Below are 15,743 nucleotides of genomic sequence, written 5' to 3'. Positions count from 1 at the left end.
CACAGCCAGTGTATGCAGCACACCCTCCGTGCAACCGAGGCTCACCTCAGCAACCCGCTCCAGCAGCGGTTCCAGCCATCGCTCGTTACACTCGCAGTGACTGTCCAGGAAGGTCAGGACCTTGGCCTGGGCAGCATCGGCACCCCGGACTCTAGAGCGCATCAGACCTGTGAAGATAAGTTCAAGGTGCATGGGGGAGAGAGCTCCACCTGACAGTCTTCCTGGCACAGCCAGCAGCACTGTCCCAGAAGAGCTGTCCATCAGCTGTGGGTGTAACAGCACTGTTCTGCAATCACTGGCACTATAGAGTGCTGTGGTCTTGTTGGAGTAGGTGTGGCCTTGTTGGTGAAAGTGTGTCACTGTGCGAGTGGGCTTTGAGGTCTCATATGCTCAAGCTAAGCCCAGTGTGAGATATAGTCCCCATCTTCAGCTTGCTGATTCAAATGTAAAACTCTTAGTTCCTTCTCCAGCACCATGTCTGCCTGCACACTGCCAAGTCCTGCAATGATGATAATGGCTAAACCTATAAAACTGTAAGCCAGCCCCAATTACACATTTTCCTTTTTAAGAGTTGTAGTAGTCATGTTGCCTCTTCACAGCAATATAAACACTAAGACATTAACAGCATGTTACGTCAGGGAAAAAAGACAAGATTTTCAACTTCAAGCCACATACGCTCACTCAGGTAATGGCTGTAACTGTGGAGCTACACATAAGTGGAAACTGTTCGAAAGGGCGTCCAAGAAGTCACGCAGGAAAAAAACTTGAGGGGACTCAATGCTTGAAAGTGGGAATTGTAGAGCGAGAGCCAGGTCCACATGGGCTTGCCCTCACGTCTCAGAGTCCCATCCCACCTGCTGCAGCACAGCCCTTCCAGCTTGAGATGTCAGGGAACCAAGTGCAGGACTTCTAGAGTGGCTAGAAAGGAAAACAAGAAAGACCCCAAATCTGGTGACAATCCACTGAAGCCTATGGCCAACTCCTGGCTTTGGTAGCCACAGGGGCAGAGCAGCTCAAGAACAACAATGGCCAGAGTAGCCGAGGCCTCAGCTGCTCTCTCCAGTGGACACAGGGTTTTGGAATTTGAACCTTGCCAAGGAAACAAAGTTTGGAAAACACCTCTGCCCTCTACAGAAATTACAAAAGGATCACATTTAGAATACAATTGTTTTGTGAATAAGGGATCTACCCAAAGTGCACTTGTCTGAACAAAAAGTACAGAGAAGCACCTACATCATGTGTACATCTGTGGTCTTCAGCCAGTGTATGACTTGGATATTAAGCTCACCCACACCCCACAAAAGTTCACATGATGAAGTCTTTGTCCCCAGCTGTGGTGCTGAGAGGTGAGTGGGCTATAAGGCTGCCAGTCCTTTTTTTTTTTTTAATTTAAATTAGAAACAAGCTTCTTTTACATGTCAATCTCAGCTCCTCTCACCTCCTCCCCTGTCCCCCAATGACCCCCCCATCCCAACCCTTTTCTGCTCCTGAGGGAGGGTGAGGCCTTCCTTGGGGGAATCTTCAAAGTCTGCCCTATCTTTTGGAGCAGGAAGGCTGCCAGTCTTATCAGTGACTAATCCACTGATGTCAAACTCATCATGTGGCACCATGGGAGATGAAGACGATGGGAAGTGGGTGGGGAAGACGGCCTAACTGGAGGAAATGGGTCACTAGAAGGGTACAAATGTCTTCCCAGACCCTATCTCTTTCTGACTGCCATGCGGTAAGAAACCCTGCTCCACCACAGTCTTCTACACTGTGGTGCTGACCTGACCTCAGGCCCAAATGACAACAGTTGAAAGCCTGAAGTTATGAGCCAAAATAACCCTTTTCCCCCTTTAAGTTTCTATTTCTAGGTATTTTGTCTCAGAAGTGAAGAACACAGCTGGTGATTGCGCTTCCCTGAATATCAAAGGCTAATATTCTTTGGAGAGAAGAGAAATGACTCAGAATATCTACAATACATCATTCAGAACATCCATCGCACAGTGAAACATCAGTAGATGAGAGAAGGAATAGGAGAATGTGGACCACATCCATGGGGGGAAAACAAGCCTCAACTGAAAGTCACCCTGAGATGACTCTGATGTTGGAATTCAAAGATGAAGGTTTAAAAATGGCTATTACTATGTTCAAGAACTCAGGGGAATGATGGCTTTAATGAGTGAACAGGTGGGAAATCTCAGAAGAGACATGGAAACTCTAAGAAGAGTTAAACGGGTACTGCAAAAATGAAATTATCTCCAATGAAAATCTCAGTGAGTGATCTTGAAGGCAGAAGAGAGCTGGCAGGAGGACCAAGGAACTTGAAGACAGTCAACAGAAATAGATCACCCAGGAAATTGAAGACAAAAATATGAGGAGCAAAAGGCTTAAGTGACTGTGAGAGAATATAGTTACATTCAGCCAGCACTGAAGAATGACACCAGATTGCACCTGAAGATGTGATGGCCAATCATTTTCTAAATCTGTGGAAAATATCAACTTACATATTCAAAAGGATTTTTGACAAACCCGAAGCAGGATAAATATAAAGAAAACGAGGGGGAGGTGCATCAAATTTGACTGCAGAGACACCAATAAAGACTCATGAGGGCAGCAGGTGCCAACGACCTGTTACATGCATGGGATGAGATGTTCTGAAAGGAAAACAGGTGGAAAATGGCTCAGTGGTTAAAAGCATCCTCCTCTGTTCTTTCAGAAGACTGGGGTTCTGTTCCCAGCACCCATGTCAGGTAGATTTCAATCACGTGTAACTCCAGCTCTAGGGAATCTGGTGTCCTCTTCTGGCCTCTGACACACACACACACACACACACACACACACACACACACACACACACACACACACACACCCAAAAAAGAAAAGAAAAATAGAAGACAGAGACCCTGCAACAACATTTTAAAGAGCTGAAAGAGAAACTCAGTCAAGTCAGAACTCTTGGCCAAGAAAACACCCATTAATAATAAAAGGAGAAAGATTCTTTTGAAAGAGAAGCTGAAAGGAACTGCCTGAGCGGAAGGGCAAACACCATGGACAGAAGTGTGAACATGTAGAAGGCAGCAGCAGACTTGGAGCAGAGCTGCATAGTCTACCTCTCTACCCTTTTAATTTCTTTAAAGAGTAACTGAGGGTCTGAGGGGAGATTTCTAACATTGCACTATGGGATTTACGACTTACTAGAGGAGAGGTGGCAGCATGGTACATGGAACAGGACGGGAGGGGAGGGAGACTGGGGGCTCTCAGGATTTATGGACAAGCTTCAAGCTGCTAATTAACTGTCATTTGTGCCATGGTTCACACGTGGGGCTTGAGATCAGTGTGTACACACAGCTTTGTCATGCATCTGATCTTCATGAACTTTTCTGCTCAGCTGTCACACATGCTGCTGTTCCACACAGGCCATGATCTGGCTTCTCAAAGTCCCAGAAATAGCAAAAGGTGCGGCTCCTACCAAGGAAGCACCTTAGCTAAAACAACACAAGGGCTAACATTTAGATGCGCTGTTCTGAATGGACCAAACCACTATGGCTAGCTAAAGTGGTTTACCAGTTATTCTTTCATCCCCTACCCTCCCTACTCTCCCCTGCCTCTTTTCTGACCCCTTGTTGACCTCCCTTTTTAGGTGGGAGAGTAGAACAAAAAAGTTGGAAACCAGTCATTTGGTAGGTTGTTTGGGGAAGAACTCGGGGATCAGATGCTCTTTGGTTGACTTGAGTCCTGCAGCAGACCTGTTCAGGGTGAGGATAACCTTACTGTCTATGTGGTGTGGGCTGGTGACCTTGGGTTTGGGTAGCAGTGGGCTCAGCTACTGCACTGATTTGAGTCCAGCGAGCCTTCTGTTGCTTGCCTCAGTGCCTTATTCATGAGATTCCTTTTTACCTAGGTTATTCTTTGGCCCTAACTGAAGACTGCCCTTCTCTATAGAGCCTCATTTCCTCAGTGTCTGCCAGGTGAGCGTTTTCTGACTGATGTCACCACGTACTGAACCCTCCATATACTTACTGATGTGCTGCCCTGCAATTTCAAGCAACCGCATGATAGTTTCACATTCATATTTATTTCCAAAATTAAAATGCAAGCACCCCAAGGGCAGGAATAATAGCCTTCACATACTTATCCTTGTGCCCTCTAGTGTCTAGCAGTGTAAAACACATGTTGAATGTTTAATAAATGTATGATTTAAAGAAAAAAATATTCTGGGGGCTGGAGAGATGGTCAGCAGTTAAGAGCACTTGCTGTTCTTCCAGAGGATCTGAGTTTGGTTCCCAGCACCCACACCAGGCAGCTTATAACCTTCTGTTACTCCAGCTCCTATGGATCAGATGCCTTCTTCTAATCTCCATGGGCACCTGCACACACATGACATATCCAAACATAGACATACACACAAATTTTAAAAATTAAAAAAAAAAATCCTTGCTGGGCTGGAGAGTTGGCTCAACAGGTAAGAACACTGGCTGTTTTTCTAGAGGACCTAGGTTTGATTTGCAGCACCTATATGGTGGCTCACAACTGTCTGTAAGTCCAGCTCCAGGGGACCTGACACCCTCTTCTGGCCTCTGCAGGCACCAAGCTCACATATGGTACACAGACACACATGAAGGAAAAATATCCACACACATAAAGTTAAAAAATAATCCTTGTAAGAACACCTTTGTGTCTTGACTGTAGCTGCACACGGGGACCTGGAAGAGTTTGCACTGAATAGGGGCACAAATGCCACTCCTGGATCCATGTCAGTCTTGTACAGTGGACTGGCAAAGTGCTATCACACTGACTGCTGGAAACTGGAAGAGGGTTAGCCCAAAACAGTCACACACCTGAGTCGCCCTGAGAAGTTTCCACACCCTGCAGTGGGAAGGCAGACTTTTCTATAACTGCCCACACAGATGAGACTGACAGCTGGTGAAGGGCTGGCATTTGCAAAATCATGTCAACATGAAATGACAGCTCTCTCTCCCTGTTTGGGACGGTTCTCCTTCAGCAGGCTGTCAAACTTGAATCTGTGATTATATCACATGCCTGCAACACGGAGACACTGGACTCCTCATGGCTAAGCCTTAATGCTTTTTCTAAACCTTTGCAGTCAAGGGACTGATGGGACTTGTCTGGCTGTGAGTGGAAGACAGTAGCTAATTTCCCCAATGTGTATACAGAAATGTGGTTTGAAAATTTGGCCTTACATATCAATAATTCCAATTAGTTATGCTGTGATTTTCCTTCCTGTATCTGCTGGGACAGGGCTACTGGGTGGCTCTGGTGGAGGGAGAGAAACAGACAGTTTCTCTCCAGTTTCTCTTCAGTTCCCCTGAAGTAGTTACAACTGGGCCAGGAGAGGCGGGAACTGGAATCCCCGAAGAAGCTCTGTCTGTGTAGAAGGCTGTGCAAACTGCCTGACTGACTAGAATTTCGTGGGAAGTTCCAATGTTACAGATCACAAGCCAAAATTATCTTGTCCCCTCTTTTTTTTTTTATTAAATTTTAATTTTATGTGCATGGTAAGTTAGTTTTGTCTTCATGTATGTATGTGTACCATATGCCTACTACCTGAATAGGATGTTGGAGCCCCTCAAACTGGCAGTTACAGACAGCTGTGTGCTGCCATGTAGATGCTGGAACTTGAACCTGGGTTCTCTGGAAGAGCAGAGGACTTGGGTTCTTCACTGTGGAGCCATCTCTCCAGCCCTGCTGGCCTGTCAGCACCAAGGTGACCAAGCATCCTGGTGACTTCAGATTTACAGCAGGTCACGACCTACCAACCTCACAGAGCCGTTGGTCCCTCTGCTCTGCCATCACTTGTCTAATTAATGTCCCTACCAATATACTTAGTAAGTGTACAGACTTATGACTTTAAGCTCATGACACTCTTCCACAGTAGATGTCATTCAGAGCACTCTGACTCCCTCCAGAGCAAGTGCGGTGCACAGCACTGACACAGGAGTCTAGCGTGTGATGGTCAATCTTGATTATCACCTTGACAGGACTTAAAGAGTCACCATGGAAACACCTCTGGGTATGTCTGAGGGGAAATCTCTAAAATCAGGTCAAAAGTGGGTGGTACCATCCCACAGGCTGGGTTCTGGCTTTGTAAAGAGAAAGAGGGCTGCCCACAAGCACTCACTCCTGTCTGCTTGCTGTGGACCACAGTGACCAGCTGCCACACATTCCAGCCACCACGATGGACTGTATCCCTTGGAACTAGGAGCCAAAACAAACTCTCCCCTCCTTAAACTGCATTTGTCACGCCAATGAGAAAAATAACTAAAACATATCTCACAAGTGGCACAAGAGAGGGACTTTCTTACCTTCTCGTCGGTCATTTCTGAGGACCCTCACTTTCTCGATTTTTCCCAAGAGGGCCCCATCCTCAGCTAAGGAGAGAAAAGAGGCAGAGAATGGTGAACTCTGAGTCCACACAGGGTTCTAGGGTGCAAGGCCACATCTCTGGAGGACATTCCTTCCCTGCCCCATATGCCTGCTCCACTCTATACTGCATTAGGTCACTCCTCCCAGACACCCTAAACCAGGAAGGCTGATGCTAGGGGTGAGGCTATGGAACTCACGGTCATTGCTGTAGTCATCCACCAGGATTATCTCCTTGATGAGATGCGGTGGACTCCTCTTAAGGACACTGAGAACAGACAGAAGGACAGAGCCTTGTAAGGGCAGAGCTCCACTTAGAGCCACCTCTCTCTTGTGGTCCCCAGCCTTGGCCAGAGGAGCCAGTAGCTACCCCATGCGCCATGCTCGGCAGCTGGATGACCTCGTCTGTAGCTCCTGCCGTCCATGCCTGAGATGCAGCTGTTGGGAGGTAGTACCCCCACCCTTCCTGTGAGATGTTGGAGCTATCTGTTGGCCTTACCTGACCACTGTCCGCAGCAACGCTGACCTGGCTTCATTGTGAAATGTGATCACCACACTGGTAGCTGGCAGGTCCACCCGCCACTGCTTCCGCTGACACCTGAGGGAAAAGAAAGACTATCCTGTGAACAAAGGACACAACCTGCCAGAGATCACCCCCGACTGACAAGCAGAGGGGGCTGCCAAGGCCAAAGACTGCAGCTAGCCCATCCGCTGTGGGAGGTTCTAGCATAGATGGGGCATATGGAAGCAGAAGATACAACCAGATCCTGCTTACAGACAAGGGAGCTCTGCACACTGTATGAACCCAGAGCAGGTTTCTAACATGTCAAACGTGTGTTCTGAGCAGTGAAATCCTCCCACATTCAGGCAGACACCTCAGTCACACGCCTGCCCGCCTCAGTTCTTAGTTATTTCTGGGGGACTGGTACCATTGTTTCTTTCCTCACCTTGTGCTTTGCCTGTGACAGGCATGTGCTGCTTGGGTGAAAGGCTCTCCCAGTAACAACCCACTGACTGCCGACCTTCACACTGCCTGACAAGTCTCCTCCAAGTAACCTGGTGACTATGCTCATGGAACCAGGCCTGGCAAGTGGGCAGACACATTAGGATGACCTCAAGCACAAGGGCATAAGGATCTAGACCTGCAAAGATGCCAGGTGGCACAGGACCTCTTCAGTTGACTCCGGATGCCTCACACATGAGTCACTGAAGGCCAGTTTTAAAGATACACCTCTGCTGGGTCTTGGCTGACACGTTCAAGTATCACATGATCAAAATACCCAGCATGATAGGATCCAGCTCAGCAGAACCCATGTGAGGACTCTTTCCAGTCTGGAGATGCCAGCACAGAGCAGTGTCCCAGAGTCTCCACACGGTCCTCTGGGGAGGGTAGGGGGCTTGCCAGAGCCCCAGGAAACTGTCAACTGTGTCTGAATACAGCCAGAGTCCCGAGTTGCCAATGGTGATGCCACCGACTCCAGATTGAGGGAGCAGGGTGAGAGGGGCTACTGAACTGAGGAGGGAACTGTGAACCCCAAGGGGATCCAGTCCCTGCCCCAGCCCAGGCTCCTCCATGCTTATTCTTGTCATCTCTTGAGGTGGCAGAGCCTTCCATGGCCCCACACACTGAAGACTCGGTTTACCTGGCAGCCTCATTGTCAGTTCCAATGAGTATCTATCTTGAATGGAAACAAGTGGGAGAAGGAGATGATTTTGGAAGAACCCTGGAGCTCAGTCATGGTTCAACATTCAACCTCTGAGCTAGAGTAGCAGTTGTTGACACCAACAGAGATATTGACTGGGCAAGCACTAGGACATATGTGCTCCCCCAGGACTGACAAAATGAGCTCAGACCCACAGATTTTGAGCATAAGCAAGAAAAGCAGTGCAATTAGAAGGCAATTAGGCTAGGATTGCAGAAGGGGTGTCTTTGGGTAATTTTAGTCATTATAGTAAGTTCCTTTTAATTAATCACCAAAAAAAAAAAAATGTGTAACAGTTGTTTGGGGGGCTAGGGGAATGAATTCTACAGTTAGTATCTGGTCTCACTGTAAATGAGTCTTCATGGACAAGCAAACTGATAAAAAATAGCTGAACGTTACATTAAAGATCTGCAAAGCTTCAACTGTAAACAAACTACCAAATAATGTCACTGTCAAGAAGCCAACCTGTAATGCTACAGGAGAGAGGGCTCCGTGCTTTGAGGCCCATTGCCCTCTGCAGCCAGGTCTCCACTTAGACCAGCAGGAATGACTGAGCCAGCAGATCTATGCTGAGAAACTCAATAGGGCTTACAGGCCTGGTGGGAGTTCGAGAAACATGGGGCAGCATTTTTCATCCTTAAACTGCTGGATTCTGGGCCCATCCAATCATGCCCTATTCTCTCATTTTCCTTTTCTCTGCAGGAAGCTCATCTTCCAGGAGCCTTTGGAAGTCTCCTGGGGCTCTGGAAGCATTTTCTGGAACAAGCAGGGCTGCTGCTTCACACCATTTTATTAAAACTCCTTTACATATTCATAAGGCATCAAGCGCTCAGTCTTGGCAATCATGAGGCTTCAGCAGGATCCCATCTTAAGGTAGAAGAGTAACAAGTAGAAACCGAAGGATCTCACACCCCATGGGTTGAAGTGTGTGCATGAATCCAGATAGATGAGCCTCACACTCAACCAAGATGGGGCCTCAGGTGAATCTCTTTAAAAAGAAAAGCCATGCATTTTGCATTTAAAGAGTTTTCTTGGCCCCACTGGCCAGTCCTTTCTGCTCCAGAGGCGGTAGGAACCAGGGTGGCAGCTGTTAGGAGTCAGCTGTGGGGTGCTTCCTCCCCAGCTATGCAGGACTGAGTAGCTGACAGCAAGAGGAGGCTGCAGCTGGGTTCTCTTTTCCCAGAGCCACACCACTAAAAGCCCACTCTGGGCCCTAGCTCACTTGAGGCTCCAAAGACGTGTATGACATAGTCATTCTAGAAGCTCCCTGTCCCTTAAAATGACAAATAAGATATATAAAGAGAAAATACACACACATACACACACACACACACACACACACACACACACACACACACACACGCACGCACACTAGAGTAACACTGAAGAGATTCAGCAGGTTGTATTTGCACATATTCACAAATAGTAACAATAATAAAGAGAAAGAGGTCAAGAATTTGAGAAATCTGGGGAAAACCACATAAATGCAGTTTACACATATGAATTTAGAAAGTAAGATTAAAAGATTTTAAAAACCTGTAGTTTAGCTAGAAAGAGGTCCAGAAGAACCCTTTTTCTCCAGGACATGACTCTCATCTTTGCAAATACCAGGCCTTTCTCCCTCTGCTTTACTTTTTCCAACAGCAAATCAAAGCTACACTGACTCTCAGGGACAGACTGACGCTACATTCACAGACTGAATGATCCTAAATACTGTGGGGTCATTTGTAAAGATCAATACATGTCACTGTGACCTCGATATGGTGGCCTTACTGATCCTAGCACTGTCCATGGGTATCACCAGGGTAAAGCTGAGGACACACAATAAGAAGTCGACCAGAACATGACACATGCCAAGGGTGAGCGCCCAGTTCTGGCTACAGTAAGGTCACCAGGGTGATGAGTGCCCCTGGGTCTCTAGGCAGGCAACTTCACCTCATGTGACATCAAGACATGCGTAATGTAGTTCACTGGTTAATGTAGAGACAATAACAAGCAAGCAGGCCTTCACCCTGTGGTCATGTCTTAACAGTCTGCAATGCTGCCATTTGGTTCAGAACTTTCAAATGAAAGGGTAGGATAATAGTTATCCTTTCACGTCCCTTTCTACCTCAGCTCCCACTGTCAAGGAGGGAACCACTACCCCAAATTTGGTGTTCAGTCATTCCTAGGTATGTTTTCAATAAATCACACACATAAAAGACATACAAACATATTCCTGAGCAACACATGGTATCAATCTACACGGGTTCAGAGTTGATATGGAGTACACACAGAGAATCACTGCTCGTCTGGGTGTTATCAGCTTTGCCACACAACCCTGCTGTGTTCAGGTCACACTGTCCCTTCCTACCCTCCATCAGGAATAACAAGCAGCAAAGATCTATGTCCTGAGTCACTCCATGCTGCTCACCTGTTGGAGACACAATTTGACATCCGAGTCACTTCCTGTTCCTGTTCACTCCATCATAAACCTGAGGTCACATGGCCTGTTAATTCTCACCCCCAAGTGCTGGGATAGCAAATGTGCACCAGCATGCCCAGCTCGTGTCTTCTATTTCTTGAGTGATTTTGGTAATTACATTTTCCTGGAAAATTACCCATTCCTTTTAAGTTTCAAATTTCTTTGCACAGAAATGTACTTGCAATTTTCTTATGGTCTTAGCTGCTCTCATTACTTCCCAGCACACATGGTTTAACCATGTTTTCTGTTTTTGTTAATAGCTATCCTTGGAGACATGTTTTTGAGATGAAGCAGCACACAGTCCTCGGTGTTGTTTTACTTTTCTAGTTTGCTCATCTTTCTTCCCTGCCTCCCTTCCTTCAGGTTTATCCTGAAGTTCTGCCACCTTGAGTAGGAAGAGACCAGGCTGCCCATACAAAGAACAAAGTTGACTTGGATTGATTTAGTCCCCACCTGAAAACATGGGGAGTTCTGCTCTGGCCAAGAGGAATTAGGGGCAGGGAGCGTCACCTTGGCTCTGTGGAGACAGTGGGGAGGTGTTTGCCTCTCTCCTGAGCTCAGGTCTGCTCCGCTAGCCAAGCTGGGAAGATAAAGGGGCTGGGAGTCCCATGGCTGCCCTGACTTCTGCCTTTCCCAGTCACCCAGCACTGTACGCATGTGAGTCTCCACAACATGCTAACAGGCAAAAGTCTTGAAAATCAGAGAAACTGAAAATAGATCCCCTGTGTATGGAATGCAGGAAGGGCTTTTACCACCCTGACACTGGACACTGGCTTCGAGCAGAGCCAGTGGCTCACTGGAGGCCTGAATGCCCTGTTCCTCTGCTGGGCTTGCCCACTCATCTCAGGGGCTGCCATAGCAATTGCTACAATGTTCCCCAAAGGGTCTACCTGGTGTGTGGCTAGGGATCTTGCCAAGCCAGAGCTGACCATGGAAACTTGTTCCCCACTCAGGGGCTGTCACAGGGTAGGCAACTGTTGGAAGACTGCAGACTGCTGACCACCACAAAGCCTGAGGCGCCGGGGTCACCAGACTGGTGCATGGAGCTTAGTAAAATGCAGGTGCCTGGCTCTGTAGCTTCCCTGACCTGAACAAGCAGGCCAAGCAAAACAAAACAAAACAAAAAACAAAACCCTAGGCTATGCTGAAGCAGCTCTCCTTAGTTTCATTTTTTAAATGTAAGTTTTCCTATACACATGTATTTGTGCTAAGCCTATTTCCCACACACCCTCTTCCTGCCTAAACAGTTTTGTTTCTACTCTTGTGCCATACATATATGATTTTATATATATATATAAAGTCTAGGCTCCGCAAATGAGAAAACATGTGATGTCTTTCTGAGATGGGCTTAGTTCACTTATATAATTATCCCACATTGCACCCATTTTTCTACAAATGGCATGATTTTGTTCCTTCTTTATGGTTGAAAACAGTCCCAGTTTCTTTGTCTTTTCCCATCCTGGTGACACATGAACTCTGTAACATGGCTGCTGTGACTAGAGCTGTAGTAAGTACCAATGTGCAAGTGTCTGTGTGATCCTGACTTGGATGTCCTCCAATTAAATCCCCCAGGAGTGGTATGGCTGGGTCATCCAGACTGGTTTTTGTGAGACCTCCATACTGACTTTCTTTTAAGAAACATGTGGAGAGATGCTATTCATGGCATCTGACCACAGTCAGCAGCACACAGAAGACCCAGCCACCAGTTAGATATGCAGTCTGGGCACGCTGGAAATGGTCCCACCCCATCCCTACCTGGGTAAAGCATGTCTCAAGCTCTTTACTCTGCCTACCAAAACAACACAGGCAGCTTCATATTCCAAGGTGGTTGCTATGGAATCTTCTAGAAGCCTAGGTGAGCGATTGGATAATTTGTGAATCAGAAATGGAAGCAGAAGGGGAAAAACAGTTAAAAGAACCAAATCAGCTGTTATATAATGTTTGTTTAATCAAAACGCTTTTAGTGACCCTCCCAACAGCAGGGGCAGGACATCCAGCCACCAGCTGGCTCTCAGCCAGCCCCGATATCTACCCAGACTGCTCTGAGTCTTCTAACACCAGAGAGCCAAACCCTAAAATATTTAATGACCTTTGCAGGCTGCTCTGAAATTAAGCTTCTTAAGGTCTGGCTGCCAGCAGGTCTGACAAAGCCCTATTCACCCTGGGTTTGTTTGTCTCATGTCACCATTATTAACCTAAAACAGCTTTCTCACATCATGCAGCCTGGCACCACACACTGCAAACATAGTAAGAGCCAAGTTCAAAACCACAACACTTGTCATCCCTTGACACAAGACGCAGCTTATCTTTCTGGCTGCACTGCCTCTGAAAGCTTCCCACCCTTTGGGAAGCTGAGGGTACAAGAGAAAAGTACACAACACACACACACACACACACACACACACACACACACACACACACACACACACACACACACACCAGGAACCAGCAGACCAAACCAGTTCTACACACACATCAGGTTGGACAGCTGGGGAGGTGGCCCCCAGCTCACAGAAGAAAGTGTGCACCTGCAGAGCCTCATCCGATGTTCTCAGCAAGCCGAGCTGTGGTGTGAAGGAGAGAGGCTCTTTCATTAAAACTATCATCTATACTCTCTCCATTGTCTCATGTTTTCCAGACACTAAATTTTAACTGAAAACCTTCAAAAGAAAAAGTCAAAAGCTATTGGAAGCTGAGAAAATAACAGCCTTGGACAGATCTGTGTCAGTGCTCCCTTAGTCTCACCAAGTACAGCTCATCAGCAGTGTGCACCTGATCTCAGGGCTGTGAGTGCTCCCTCAGTCTCACCAAGTACAGCTCACCAGCGCTGTGCACTTGCCCTCAGGGCTGTGAGTGCTCCCTCAGTCTCACCAAGTACAGCTCACTAGCAGTGTGCATTTGCCCTCAAGGCTGTGAGTGCTCCCTTAGTCTCACCAAGTACAGCTCACCAGCAGTGTAAACCTGCCCTCAGGGCTGGAGTCACTTCTTAGAGTCAAAGCAAGAACTGCCTTTTAAACTCACTCTTCCTGAAGCTCAACTGCAGAGCAGCCAACAGGAACCACAATCCATTCCTTCCCCTTGCTTGACCAGATGCCTACCTTGGTCCTCAGCTGTAGATGCCCTCTAACTTCAGCTTTCACAGTGTGGGATGGCCCAGTTCTGATTTCCACAGAGCCAGCCATGCCTCCATTTGCTCTACTCCTCTGGTCTCCAAATGGCTAAGCACCAAGGCAACCTTCCCAGGGACTGCTTGGGTGAGTGGCTTACTTTCCCTCCTACACCGATCCCCTCCAGGCCAAATGCCAGTGCTTCATGGAAATGGCAGTTATTCTCCCTACATGGAGCTGACAGGCAAGATCATGAGTTCTGCCCAGCATGTGGTCTGGGAACTACCTGACCATAGATGGCCTCAATGTTCTGTATTTGGCATGTTTGGTAAATAGATCAGCTGACAACTGCAGGCTGTGTTGGTCCCTCCGTTCTCAAAGATGAAGGGCAGACAGGCGTTTACTGGCTGAGTGTGTGGAGGTGACGGTGAAGCAGAAGGCTGTCCGCATCTAATACTGTGGACAGGACAACACCACTGCCCATCTCTCCAAGACCAACCAGCCTGTGACCTGCTGAGGCTCTTAACCCACTCACAGTAAGTTAACGGCATTTCCTTTGAGTTTTGGGGAAGATCAACCTTCCTTTGATGACAAAATGCAAGTATGATAACAAATAAACTGGACCTGGGCTTCTGGCCATCATCAGTTGCTGTACTTCAGTCCAGTCTTCACTCATGATACCGGGAGCCTCTGTGTATCTACATGCAGGTGAGCCTGTGCAGCAAGACAGCCTCAGCCCTGTCACCCCTTCTTGTGGGCTCCTGTGGGAGGGTGAGCCTATGATCTAAAAGTTCACTTGCTTCCTGGGTCATATGCAGCCACAGCTGGTCTGGCCCAAGGACTATAGCAGCAAGTCCTGCAGGCTTCTGAGACAGATGCACTTCCAGAGCAGAGAAGAGAGCCACTGAAGAAAAGCCCACTTCTTTGTGGCTGGTCTGGCAATGATCATGGTGTGTGGAGATGTGGCAGCCCCTTGCAGCCACTTGGGCAAAGATGATGAGGCAGAAACCAAATGCCTGAGACAGGGCTGAGGAAAGCTGGAGCGCTCCCAGCCCAAGACTGTCTCAGATGGCCTATTCCAGATTCCTTGCTCAACAGGGTGATAAAGTATCTCTTTTGCATCAAGTATTCTATCCCCATACCATAAATGCCTGCAGTGGGGATGGTCTCAGGCTTCCCTGACAGTGTTCACTGGGGGACAAACCACACCCTACGTTCAAGGAAAACCACAAAACCACGGCTTCTGTGAATCTATCCCATGTGCTGTAAACTCAGGGTTTCCATGAAGCAATGGAAAGCCATCCTCAGGAAAGCAAAGGTTCCTAAAGCACATCAGTGATGTGGACGAGGATCCTACAAAACCACATGAAGCTCCAGTCTAAACCAGATAGAGCGCCTAGGGTACACGCCAGGGAGATGGCTTAGGTAAAGGCACTTACCACCAAACCTAGCAACTGGAGTTCAATTCCTGGGACCCATACAGTGGAAGGAGAGAACTAAGTCCTGCAAACTGTCCCTAAGTTCTACATACGCATGTGCACACACATGCAAATAAAAAATTAAAAAATTGAAAGATGTAATAAAGTTGGGGTACACAACAAAAGAAAGCATAAACTACCTCACACCAGTGCATTCTAACCTGCGTATACAAACACTGTGCAAATAAATGTTTAAATTACATACATGTGCTGTGCCCTCAGAGGTCAGGAGAGGGCATGGAGCTAGAGTTACAGGCCCTTGTAAGGCATCTGATGTGGACGTTGGGAATTGAACTCAGGTGTTCTGCAGGAGACATGCATGAAATCTCTCCATTCCCCAGACAAAAATCTCTTAAAAGACGATTATAGGCAGCTGGAGAGGTGGCTTAGTGATTATAAGCACCAGCTGCTTTCCCAGGTGACTAGACTAGGGTTCAATCCCAGCACCAACATGGTGGCTCAAAATCTACCGCCACCTGTAGGTCCAGTTCCAGGGCTTCTGAATACTGGGCCCCCAGCAGCGTTGTTCTTAGAGTGGTGGAGACACGGTGCATGCAAAACACCCATACACATAAAAAAAAGTCACAAAATTTATCTAATTCCAGATATCAAACAAAACAAAACT

The 15,743-nt window shown here is 47.4% G+C and overlaps 1 protein-coding gene across 2 annotated transcripts in view; it reads right to left on the bottom strand.

The window, feature by feature from the left end:
- Galnt2 (polypeptide N-acetylgalactosaminyltransferase 2) overlaps positions 1-15,743 on the bottom strand; it is a 128,473-nt gene that overhangs the window by 19,360 nt on the left and 93,370 nt on the right. For both annotated transcript variants that reach the window (XM_027404850.2, XM_027404851.1), the window contains exons 4-7: positions 6,866-6,964; positions 6,567-6,634; positions 6,309-6,374; positions 46-167 (exon numbers count right to left, since the gene is read on the bottom strand). In XM_027404850.2, the coding sequence (XP_027260651.1) occupies positions 46-167; positions 6,309-6,374; positions 6,567-6,634; positions 6,866-6,964 (355 nt within the window). The remainder of the gene's footprint in view (positions 1-45; positions 168-6,308; positions 6,375-6,566; positions 6,635-6,865; positions 6,965-15,743) is intronic.

The sequence above is a fragment of the Cricetulus griseus genome, chromosome 3 (genome assembly GCF_003668045.3).
Source record: "Cricetulus griseus strain 17A/GY chromosome 3, alternate assembly CriGri-PICRH-1.0, whole genome shotgun sequence".
In the NCBI taxonomy this organism is placed as follows: Eukaryota; Metazoa; Chordata; class Mammalia; order Rodentia; family Cricetidae; genus Cricetulus; species Cricetulus griseus.
This window is presented reverse-complemented; position numbering and strand designations above follow the sequence as displayed.